Source organism: Diadema antillarum, unplaced genomic scaffold (assembly GCF_040938485.1).
Source record: "Diadema antillarum isolate AM-2024a unplaced genomic scaffold, OU_Dant_1.0 seq00000809_RagTag, whole genome shotgun sequence".
Classification (NCBI taxonomy): domain Eukaryota; kingdom Metazoa; phylum Echinodermata; class Echinoidea; order Diadematoida; family Diadematidae; genus Diadema; species Diadema antillarum.
The window spans coordinates 803,649-817,079 of record NW_027271689.1 but is presented as its reverse complement, the minus strand read 5'-3'; the positions used below and the strand labels follow the sequence as shown (position 1 = coordinate 817,079).

The following is a 13,431-nucleotide window of genomic DNA, read 5'->3' as shown; positions in this document are numbered from 1 at the left end:
ATTTTCAAACAATTCGACTGGTAAATATGAGAATTACGCAACAATTAGAATTCAGTTAGCTCTTTTTCTCTTTTACTGCCGGTTACATTTCTCCTTATTCTTCAGTACGAATATATGTGACAGATACACGTTAACGGTTTGTCCATTCACATTTTCCATGAACATTTATTTTCTCCCTTTTTTAATTCAGAGTTTCCAGAGTGTGCATCAGATCGTTGAATTTCAAATCTGAAGTGCAAAAGCTTCCTCCCTCTGCTCGGTTGCTGCACTGTAGACATATTTTCATAATGATGAATACAATGTAAATGATAAAATCAGGCAACAGTTATGAATAAATTTTGATTGTTGAGGTCTCTTTCTTGATAACCAACGTATCATCATACTTTCCAACTGAATTGTGTGGGGGGGGGGGGGGGGGGGGGGGTTTTGCGCCCCCTCACCCTTTACGGAATTCCTGGATCCGCCCCTGGAAACAAACATTCCTGCCTCCCAGAAAGTATACCCCTCTAGAGATACTGTCAGTAAGGGGTATATTACATATATATATATATATATATATATATATATATATTTATATATGAAATTACACTATTTTCAATTTAGAACCCTCCATAAAAAGCCTACTTACGGGTCTATACCGCTAGCCTTTCAGTATCACAAGGTTTCATATAATGAAGTAATTATTGAAAAGGAGACCAAACGAAGTGTCCTCATACACTGACGAAGATGTTGCTTTCCCCTTACAGGAAATGACACACGTCATGCGTGCACAGTTTCTTTCTTTCTTTTTCAGCAAGTGTACTACTAGTATACATGAGTAGCCTATGTTGGGCAATTTCAGTTTGCCCTGCTCCGTAATCGACCCGATAATCCACTCTGAGGTGTGGCGTAAAGGTAGCGCAAGGGTGTGACAGGTACGGTCGACGTGTTACACCACTGACGCTTTGTTGTACATATAGTTACAACAGTGACATCATTGCACAATGCCCAATGTCGTTGACGCCAGGAATTCCTAGGTCGTTATACCATATCTGGTGGACGTGTAGGCGTGCGCCACCCGGTCACGGCTTATTTCTATCTGATTACCGACACTTTATGTAAGTCCATAAACATCAGTAGCACTATAGAAAACTTGACATTAATGACAAGCGCGTCGTCACGCACTTCAGTCTAGAATCTAGACTAGTTTTCAACACACAGTGGTAGTACAATGAATTGTACCTGTACGAAACAGCGGTTTGTGAATGACAAAGGTCAACAACGCAAAATCCGACAGTCCCGTGGGACTGTACCCATTACGTGTTGGGGTCGCTGGTGCGGTTAACTGTGGTACAGCGTAGGCCTACGATACTGCGCAATATCGATGAAATTCCCCCGCATGGGTAGTTGATGTCATTCATAGATCTTCTCGTCTTTTCCGATTATTACGGAAGTATATATGTGTTCGTGTGTGAGAGTATAACGAGGTATCCTTGGCTTGGTGAGAGCACGGATCTATACACAGTGGTACACTGTAACCCCAGTTGGCAGGCTTGCCAGTTGGTGATGGTGAGAGACCACCTCCCTGGTATGGGAGAGCATGGTGATGGAGTGCACTACCTGCTTTGTAATAAACCGTATGAGTATGAAATAAAAATGTAGGCCCATATACACTGACGTAATAATGACATGCTGACACAACTGAACTGCGAGCATGGTTCATGGCTTTGCCTACCCCCTAATCATTTCACCAAATGGGCAAGTTTAATATTTGCTATATCAAGCCGGCACCGAGAAAAAAAATCATCCCCAAGATGAGCACATGTAATAATACGGACAGAAAAATCCGTCTGTCCGGAGGAGTCTCTTATCTTTCGGTCAAAATTAATGAAATAACTACAACTGTACAAGTCAATAAAATGCGAAATTAACAGAGGCAAAAAATGGGCTAGTTAGTTCATTTACGTTTAAAGAGCGGATGGAAACAACATCGTCAGAAATAATGGTACTGTTCTGCACGATGAATAATATGAGAAACCACGCCATGAGTAACTGTTGCGTGAATCTGAATCAGCCGCAGAGAAGTACATTGTACAGACATAATTACCATGCATGTGGGGGTGTGCAGCAGGAGCGAAGCTAACACAGTATGCACTACGGTTTGGCAAAGAAACTATGAGGGAACTACACTACAAAACGGGGCATACTACCTCAAAGCACAAATTGGTCGTTACCTTCTCCACGTTGCTTGCACAGTATAACTATAAGGTTTATCCTTCTATGTTATCCCCACGTAATTTAAGAGATTGCTGGTTCAGTCCGTTGTCTCACTTTTGTGTCACTAACTCGGGTGTTACAGACTGTGCAGACGTTTAAGTACGCGAACACAGGGGGAATCCCCGTTTTATATTTACGTCTGTACGTGTTTGCACGCATGCGTCCAATGCATGACTTTGTATACTAGTAATTACTGAGTAATGTGGTGTTGGCCATGATATTGGCCATACTAGTACGTGCTTGTATTTTTTCATAGTAGGAAGTAACGGCCCTGTCGCTGTACTAATGAAATCTCACGGCACGGCGTCTGCAGGAAGAGGAATTCAACTAAGATTGAATACTACGGATTCAAATCTTGCAATCAGATGAAATTTTCTTGTAACATCTTAATCAGTGATAAGTGATGATATAAATATGGTCTATATTTGACTTGAATGTTGCCCCTTATGAATTAAAACTTACGTACACAACGTCAAGATTATGATACGTAGAACGTATGCAAAGTAATATAAAAACGCAGAATGAATTGGCGTCACATCACATACACTTGCTGTTATTATGTACGGTCGTGCAATGCAACCCAAATCACTGTATATTATACCGTATGTCCCCAGAAAAATTACAACGGGACCCTCCGCAATGATATCTTTAAACTTTCCAAACACAAATTCAGGATATGAAACTATAACTCATTGCCCACATCTTACAGAAAATCCCATTCGATTTGCTTCAGTGGCCAAAGAGAAATGAGGAATTTTGTAGAGGATGTCAAGAATCTCTTCCCTCCAAATTCTGTCTATTGTATTCAGACACAAAAGCATCGAAGTGCCAAATTTGAAAGAATGAGACTCATGACATGCTTTACAACATTCCACATTTCTCTGTAACCGCTTAACCAAACTGAATAGAGTTTTCTGCAAAATAGAGCTAAGATGTATATCTTAAGACCCTGAAGTAGCATTTAGACAGTTTAATCATTTCGGGTGTTATCAATGCTAAAATCTGATTGTAATTTTTTGGGGGGACGTATACTGTATAGGCCTATATCCTACCATTAACAGGGCTTTTTTTTTTTTTTTTTTTTTTGCTCAAGATATAGGAAAACATAGGGTGTAATCACTGTAGCGGCCCCTCTTCCCAACTTTCTTTCTTTTCTTTTTTTTTACCCCCGGAAGTGGCACTAGAAATTTGCGCTAAAGACCATTTTTTTTTTTTTTTTTGGGGGGGGGGGGGGGTGGGGTGTTGAACCCAAACCCGCTCTCATTTTCCCCTCTGTGAAAATTACCTTGAGGCGGAACCTCCGAACGTATTGGTTTTACTATTCAGCATTTGAAGAGTTTGTTTGCAAAAACCGATAAGTCCATATTTGTCAAATGGAGATATTTGCGATTAAAGGTCAAGAAAAATAATGAGAATAATAAGAAAATTTTTGCTTCTTTTGACCATAACTTCCAAAATATACCTTCATTATTATGTAGTGGCCAATATATCATTTAAAAGGTATTATTTTGTACTTTATGACAGTGACCGTACTTCAAAATCTTCAAAAATGGACTTATCGGTTTTTGCAAACAAACTCTTCATTTGTTTAGATTTTTTTCGCACAGAATGAACTCACCTTCATCTCTCTGTTCTTGGCACCTCTGTGGAGAAACCCATCTCATTCATTGGAGCTAGCAGCTTCGTCGTTGCACATAGCATCATATTTAATAGCCAATGTAATGAATGGTTGAGGTTCGGAGATTGGAAGAGAGATCACGAGGTCCATGTTGAAGTTGAAGTTGATGTTGAAGTTGAAGTTTGAAGTTTATTTGAACAATTTCTAACGACCCCTTCGGAGTATGAGAAATTTACAATGTCTTTGTAACAGTAAAATATAACAAACATGATGTTAACACATGAACAAATAATAATCATAAAGTACATTGAAAACACGATGCAAAGGGATGCCTGACACAAAAGGGACATCAAGGTACCCATGTACACCCTTATATGTGTATATATTTTAGCATACATAAAACATGTATTCATTATATGCATGTACACACATACAACAAAATTTCCAGGTCCAGAAGACCTCGCTGTAACAAGCTACTACTGTAGTTCTGTAGTGTACCATAATAGTCGTGTAAAAAGAAAAGGTGGTGAGTTCTAGGGTTGTAGTAATTAGGCTATATAGATCTGTTACTAGCTTTCAAAATTCAGCTAATCATTTGACAGCTACAAAGATATCATTCCATTTTCAAAATACATGGATAAAGTATTTGAGCATATCACAGTATATGGTAAGTGGAAAATGAGATCATGAATTTTCAGATGAATACCAAAAGTGAGGAATTGAATAGTTAATGCACCATTCCAAAATAGTTACAATGCAAAGACGTGCCATAGAGATAGGAGAAGTACCCCAACCCCAGTACAGAAATGAGCATGTTCCAAGTAAACATACCTAACTTGAGCAGGATGATTTAAACAAACTTGGCAAGATTGGACAATAATTTTACCTTTTTTGTATTGAGCAAAAGTGACATTTTTTAAAGGGTTTGGACGGATTCGATATACTTAGAGGGAATATAAGCTTCCCTTTCCAAGTCAAAATATGTACATTGAAACAAAATAATGAAATTCATCTCCAACTAGGTCCAAGTTGCAGAGAGGGCACAGCCTACCTGCTCTTGGAATACCTGTGTAACGGCCTTTAACACAAGGGAGGCGGCTATTTCCACAACGATATTTACAGAGATTCCTCCATTTTACATAATCAAGTCGAATCAGATAGGGCTCCATGGTTCTTGAATATCCTATAATTTGTACATTGACCATTGTATTGACATCACTGTACCAATTTTGAGTGTAGTCCTTCATTCGCAACTCCAAAGTTTTCTGGATCCATACAGTATTAACATAGCCTTGGTTCAACCAAATACTTCCTAGGCCACTGTTTTCTAGAATGGATTTAATTTTTGCAATCCATCTAGAGTGAAACAAATTATCAACATCTTCATGCAATTGTATAACATACATGATCAGTTTGTTTGCTTGCCAGAGAGTAATCTACACCAGAAATTTAACATCTTTAGTTGAGTCGGCGTTCCGAAACGCATCCCGCATCCAAGATCGGGAGCTGGAAGCGGCGCCATCTAGCGGATCATATCATCACAGCTAGCAGATGCCGCCCGCGCGCCCGCTGCGGAGAGATCCATGCAACACTAGCTCCATGTCAATACAATACAGTACAAGTAATGTGTGTCCTAACCACTACACTGTGCATGTGGGGACTGCTTCCCCTCGGCCTCTTGCTGGACGCGAGCTGAGCTGAGCTCGCTAGGGAGCTAGTAGTGTAAGTAGTAGCTGCATGTTGATGATTCAACGAGTGAACCAGGTCCAGAGCGACGACAAACAGGCAATTACTACCAGCAAGACGCATTCATTCCAAATTCTGACGATTCTTCGTGATACTGAGAATGGCTGGAGACTGCTGCGATAATGGTTGCTGTAACACTTTGTGGAGATATTATTCTCCATTTGTCAGAACATGTGGAGTTGTGGTGGCTGCAGGTTTGTCAATGGCAGTGAATGTCTTTATTATGTTCATTACTGTTCTGAGTGTTCAGTGTTGTTACACAGCCAATGGCAATATGATACAACTCCCAAGGCTAAAAAAAATTTTAAAAAATTACATGTTAAGTTAGAACTCTAACGGTAGACGTCATAGTACTGTAACTTTGTACCGCAATCATGCATGATTGCCCTATGACAGTCTGTATTTACACAGCCCAGTCGCTGCGCTAGCGTCTGGCGTCTGGTCGGGCTACCCTTTATGCTTTGACAGCCTTTGTATTAACTGCGACCAGCCCTAACGCTCCCACACTAACTGTGTATAAAAGTAAAGGAGCGCCCCGGTGTTACCCTTTGGCTGTGTACAACTACCGTAGTTATGGGTAAATTTAAACTTGGCCTAGCAGGTGAAGTCAGCCCCCAGCGCGCGCATTACAAGTAGTTGTATGGAGGTGTATCCCATTACCAAACGATTTTTATTAAATTTCTCCAATCGGGCAACATTATGCTTCAATTCAGCTAAAGATCTCCTAGTAGATAATTGAAATTCTGATAAATTTAGCTCTAACAGTATTATCTAAACTGTTACTTGAAAACTAAACCACGCACTAAACAAAATCCGTATTTCAAATAACCCTTCCACAAAAACTGTCTCTTTTTACCGATGCAATTACCGAACGTGCACCCTCTGTATTGTGGGGAAATTTAGGCATTGTATTTTCGGTCAATGTTATTAATGCACAATAACAAACATCGACATTTCAGAGATTATTACTAAAAATAGAGGTAAATTTGTACCGTACCCTTGGTACATAACGTTTTTTGCTGCAGTTTAGCAATTTTCTGCACTGGCTTCCCTTGTGAGATAACAGCGCGTATGTAGTGCAATAGATGCGCGCGTATACGAGTTGTTTTATGGGCTTCATTGAAAATGTACGCGTTCGGTAATAGTATACTGTTTGGTAATAGGATACCTGCCTATACTGTGCGCGCTGGGGGCCGACTTTACCCGCTAGGCCGAGTTTACCCAGTAACTACGGTAAATGTATGTCTGTAATATCTATGTTACGTACAATTTACTGCTAGTGCTATGGTACAGACCTCACCTGCAGAAAGGTCCCATTGTATTGTTACTTTACTTTTCTGGAACATGTACTACGTAGAAAGGGTCTAGGCTAGGCTTATCTTAAAATGAAAAATAGTAAATTTATAGTCTATATAAATTATAGAACCCTATGCTGTGGGACCTACACTTTACACATGGCAGGGAGAGGTGAAAATAGACCGATGGTAGATCTGTCTCTTCATGGTGGGCTTCTTGGACGTTGTTGTTGGGACATTACAATTTAGATCTAACATTACATCCATGTATGGTCGCATGGTCATCCCTCCCTAAACGGTGGGTTGACCATACACGATACATGTATGGACTCATGGAGGTGTATCCTGTAACTGAACGATTTTTATTTAGAGATCTAGACTCCTAATTTCTCCAAACGGGCAACATTATGCATTAATTCAGCCAAAGATCTCCTAGTAGATTAGATAATTAAAATGCTGACAAGTTTAGCTGTAAAATCCCGTAAAGGTATTACTTGAAAACTAAGCCACACACTAAACAAAATCCGTATTTGAAATAACCCTTCCACAAAAGCCGCCTCTTTTTACCAACGCAAATCGTATTGTATTTACCGAATGTGCGACCTGTGTATGGGGAAATTTATGCATTGTATTTTCAGTGTGGAAATTTTATTAATGCAGAATAACAAACATCGAAATTTTAGCGATTATTATTAGAATTTAAGGTAAATTTGTACCTAAATTTTTTGCTGCAATTCAGCAATTTTCTGCACTGGCTTCCCTTGTGAGATAACGCGTAGTGCATTGAATGCAATTTTTTTACGAGTCATTTTACGGGCTTCCATTGACAATGTACGCGTTCGGTAATACTAATACTACTAGGATGCCTGACTATACACATCCCAACGTCATGAGAAGCCCACCTTGAAGAGACAGATACCATCGCCATCGAAAGAAAGAATTGAAACTTGAACAAAGCATGAAAGTAGGCTACCTACACGTGCTAAAGTACATATTAGAACTGTACTTTCGTATAGCTAGATCTAGGACCTATAGATACCGGGTATCTATTTATATCTCAAACCAAATTCAGCAAGCACAAATTTTACCAAAATTACAGGATAGACATCTAGAAAATCCTGGTAACTGTGGACTCCTGATATAACGAAGTCCTCAGGACTGGCAGTTTTCTTTTATTATATTGATCAAAATTTTGTTATAGCTGAACAAATAAAAAAAAAAATATCTAGCTGATAATTTTGCGACTTGGATTTTTATTTCATTGTAACTGGAATTCATTATAACCATGTTCATTATAACAGGAATGCACTGTATTGCTCATTTCTAATCAATCACATAAATCTTATTATTCAAGATCATCAGGAAGCAAGGATACGAAAACTGTCGAAAAGTCGATACATTGGCGCCACTTAGCCTCAAAAGTTGACAATAAAGTACTCTAAAAATTACACAGCCCTGTTGCTGCCCAGCAAGTCGCATAGAGCTGTACCACGTGGGATCGAAATGCCTACTCGGTACGATTGCACAAATGAATTAATTACATGTCTGATACCTCAACATACATAGATACAGGCCTGTGTACATTAGCACCAGTAGGCAGCCTACCCCTCATTCTTGACATGGACCCATCTCTGAGAAGGCAGAAGCCCAGGAAAGTTCCGGTCTACAGCAAAGCTGACTGGGAAGCTGTCCAAATCAGCATGGCCAAAGTATTGGATGAGATAGCATCAAAGTATGATGACACTACTACCAGCAAACTGTGGGAGATATTCAAGACTGGAATCTAGGAAGATATAGAGGCACACATTCCCCAGACAATGTTAAAGCACGGGATCAACTTACCAAGGGTAACTGCTAATATCAGGAAGCTCATCAAGAAGAAGAGTAGGCTTACTAAGAGATGCAAAGTCCTTTTAAAGACCAAGGGACTCATCCCACATGATCTTGAAGAGCAAAAGGAAAATCCAGTCAGAGATCAGAAGAGAATATTGGAAATATCTTGACTCGATCTTTGAAACAGATGATGATGACTGTCATCAGTATGGGGCCATGAAGAGATTCTTGACAGTCGGAGTGATAATGAAGGAATCTCAGGGCTGAGTTCAGAGGGAAGAGAGCTAACAGACCCAACTGAGTGAGCGGATGCTCTCAACCACCAGTTCCAAACTTGTTCATGAAGGAGACTCCAGTTCCATGCAATCTGCTTCCCCCAAACTTGCCGTATGAAACCATGCCTGACATCAACATCACAATGGCAGGTATCAATAAGTTAGTCAACAATATCAATCCAAAGAAGGCATGTGGTCCTGATGGGATTACTCCACAAGTACTGAAGGAGCTGTCGACTACCATAGCACTTGGCCTGTGTTACATCTTCAGGAAGTCATACAACTCTGGGGAGATCCCAGATGATTGGAGACATGCAAACATAGTGCCAATCTTCAAGAAAGGAGATCATACATAGAGCAGACCCAAGCAACTACAGGCCCATCTCCCTTACATGCATCTCCTGTAATGTGATGGAGCACATCCTAAAAAGCAACATCATGACACATGGAAACCACCAAGATATCCTTTACCCACTCCAACATGGCTTCAGACAACATAGATCTTGTGAGCTCCAGTTGTTACGATTGATGAGTGACCTGATGAACAATCTACAAGATGGAAAGCAGACAGATATCCTGGTGCTGGACTTCAGCAAGGCTTTTTACAAGGCCGGCCACCACCTCCTCCTTCAGAAGCTTGAATACTATGGAGTTAAAGGACGCAGCCACCGTTGGATCACCAGCTTTCTGAAGAACTGAAAGCAGCAGGTACTGTAAAACACGATACACGTGTATATTCGCGGCATGAAAATTTCGCAAATTGCAGCCGATGGCCTTTCTCGCAGCATGAAATTTTCGCGAATTGCAACTGGCATCCAATGCATACTGTGTAGGCAAGAATTATTTCGCGTGCATTTTAATTTCGCGAATGTTGGCACTCGCGAAATTCGCGAAAGTACATTGTAAAATGCACGCGAACATTCCTCGTTTTACAGTACTTCTTGATGGCTGTAGATCATCACAAGTTGACATCTAGATTCTGGAGTGCCACAGGGGTCGGTACACGGTCCCTGTCTCTTCCTATGCTTCATAAATGGCTTGCCAGAACAACTTAGATCAAAGGTCCATATGTTTGCTGATGATGCCATTGTCTATGTTACGATCCACTCAGATGCTGATACCAAACAGCTACGACTAGATCTTGACATGCTCGGTGAATGGACAGACAAATGGATGATGAAGCTGAACACCATTAAAGGGATGGTACAGTATTGGTGAAGATGAAACTGGGCTTCTAACTTTTTGCGAGATACCAAGAAAACACTTATGATATAGTACAGAACATCCCATTTTAAGAGGAATTCAAAGTTTATTTGATGAAAATCGGGTTTGGAATGACTGAAACATTGAAAAACAAAGTAAAACAAAGCGATCGTAATAAAGTGTGGGTCCCACACTTTACTAGAATCACTCTTTTTTTTTATTTCAAAACTAATTTTCATCAAATAAACCTTGAATTTCTTTGGAATTACATGCTCTTTCATATTTCATAAGAGGTTTCTCATTATCTCACCAAAAAATGTTAGAAACCTGAAATTAGGTCTCAACCAAAACTGTACAGCCCCTTTTAAGTGTGAAATTATATCAGTCACTAGGAGGAAGAAACGGATAGTACATCAGTACAAACTCAACAACTCAATCCTGACTCCTGTGGAAGCCACAAAACATATGTACCTTGGCTTCATAAAACATCCAACCTATAGCTGGATCAAGCATGTTGACAGTGTCTGCCAAAAGGCTAAAAACACCTTTGCCTTCCTGAGAAGAAATCTACACCTCAACTCACCAAAACTCAAAGCTACAGCATGCAGAACACTGGTCAGACCTCAAGTGGAAAAAAATGCATCCTCTGGATGGGATCCATCAACTGCAAGGACTATCAGCAAGATTGAGATGATTCCAGCAGTGGGCAGTCAGATACACCCTGAACCAATACCGGAATACTTTAGGTATCATCAAAGCGGTTACACTGTGTTGTGATTTAGTGCAGCAGTGGTCAGGCTTTGCGGTTAGAAATTGAAATTTTGCTGGGTTGACACAGCACTAGGTCTTGCTGTGGATATACTACAATCCAAGCAATTCATTTTGATGAGAGTGAAACATAAAATTTGTGTAAGAGTAGAGAAATATTCAGCAGTTTTGTAGCTGTTTTTGGGGTGTTATGATGAAAGTTGTATGGGTACTTGTCTGGTTGGGCTAGTTTACAAAATACAATTTATGACCCTTGGTGTCAGTTATTTTTGTCAAGACTAGGAGTATGAATTAAGTTTCACTATTTTCCAGATGAACAGGCTCAGTCCTATAATATATAACATAGATGGAGGAGAATATTGTACTATAAAATGACTTAGCATATATATATACACATGTCCACATTCCTATATTGCCCCACTTCCGTGTGCTGATAATGTCACTGACTTCTAAAAGTTCAGAATCTTCTGCTAGCATGTTTTAGAGGAGGAACTGTATTAAGAATTCTTTACTGTCAGCCAGCCTCAGATTTTGAGCCAAATGATCTTAGCCAGTGTGATTTGAGACAGGTTTATCAAAGGTCTTTTAGGGAATGCAACATGCTGCATGCATGTTCAAAGCATGCACAATTGGTGTTATGAGCCCCTTGGAAAGCTATAATGTATAGTGAAGCATTGAAGTATGCAGTGCATACCAAGGTATGTCCTTGATTATAGGCTAGTGTGCTTAGAAAAAGACCCAGAAAAAACTGCCATGTATTCTTCTATCAGATGAAGCATAGCAACATTCATACCTTTCTCTTCCTCCCTGCCCATATTTTCTGTTTTGCATATTTTCCTCTTTCCAAGTGACTAATTTCGTGATCTAATATTCTTGTTTGGTTTCAAGAATGTACACTGGCTTTGTCCTTTTGTTTTTGTTATATTGGAGCTGATCATGTAGGGTTTATAAATGTTTCTAAAGCTGGAGCTCCTCTAGGTTTTCCATGATATTCTCTAACTCTTCGCTATGAATTGTAGGACAATTTTTGTTTGGCAGTGTAATTACTGACATTCAGAGCTCTTATCAGTACTAGGAGCTCCTCTGGAAACATAGAAATACCAACTGTTAATTTTTTTGGGGTAAAACTTCGTATTGTTTTGTTTTGTTTTGATTTTTGCCCAAAATACCACACAAAATACTGTTCCGAGATTATGCATGTCTATTACAGGAAAAGTAAAAATACCATTTCCCCCCCAAAGTATGCCTCTTCAGCCCTTCTACAATACAGCAGTGCAATGCTGTTTTCAAGGTTGCTATCCCTGAACACTGGCTACTTGATATATCTTTTTCTGTCATTTCTGGATCTATCAAAAACAGACTGTCAGGATTCGTACCATGTGGATACATTGCAGCTTCATGTGAGGCATTTTGAAATGTGGTGTCAGCTTAATAGTGATTCCATTTGTGTTTTAGGCTCAAATATTATCACATATATGTCAAAACTCACTGCTCCATGCTCCAAGATAGATTGGGTTATGTAGTAGTGACTCCCATAGACTTAATTTTGTAAAAATTGACTACCAGCAAATTGTACACATAAAGGAATACCAACATATTAAAAAGAAAGTACTTTGGTTTGAAATGAAAGAGGAATTAACATGTGTAGGGCGGTGTAGGGCGGCATAGGGTAGTCCATTCCATGCACATATTATGTGTGTGATCACTGGCATTGACCAATTCTTGGTGCAAAGATTTTAAGGCTCTAGGATTATTTACAACAGTCACTGTGCAAAAAGGCTTGCAATACTCACCAAGCAGCAGCAGTTGGCCAAATAAATTTGTGTCAAATAGAGTACTACAATAATTAATCTGGCCTTTTTGAAAAATGCAGAGGATTTGTAGAACTTTATAACTGGTGATTCCTGTTGAAGTGGTCAAAATTGAAATGTGTAATTGATAGATAATTATCTCTCTGGACTTTTGAGATCTATCATGATCTGACAAAACTCCACATTATCCATAGCACCACTCAGGGTCACTACTATGATTTAAAAATGTTGCTCATTCTAAGAGAAGAAAAATGTCTTGCTGTCATACCTACAGTTGCTTTAATCCCTAGAAAAATAATATGTATTTTTTCTCATTTAATACTGAGCAGCTTATCTGGAATCTCACAGAGGAAATTTGAAAAATTACTGTGATGGTAACCTTTTCTGCACTCTAGTAATACTAGAGTGCAGAAAACAAGTACCAGGTATGTTTGTGATATATAACAATATCTTCATGTGATAATTTCTTGCTGTATCTTTTGTCTTGCAGTTCTATGGGCCATTGGCGTCACAAATGTTGCTAGCGATTTGTTCTACATTTATATTTTGTAAGTACTAATATTTTTTTTTATTTCTTATTGTTTCTGTTGCAATTTAAAAATATTTCATACAGTGAAAGATTACAT

General features: G+C 39.3%; 1 protein-coding gene across 1 annotated transcript in view; it reads left to right on the top strand.

The window, feature by feature from the left end:
- Positions 1-5,720: 5,720 nt before the first annotated feature.
- LOC139739638 (uncharacterized) overlaps positions 5,721-13,431 on the top strand; it is a 29,318-nt gene continuing 21,607 nt past the window's right edge. The window contains exons 1-2 of the mRNA XM_071650247.1: positions 5,721-5,814; positions 13,296-13,353. Coding sequence (XP_071506348.1) covers positions 5,721-5,814; positions 13,296-13,353 — 152 coding nt within the window. The remainder of the gene's footprint in view (positions 5,815-13,295; positions 13,354-13,431) is intronic.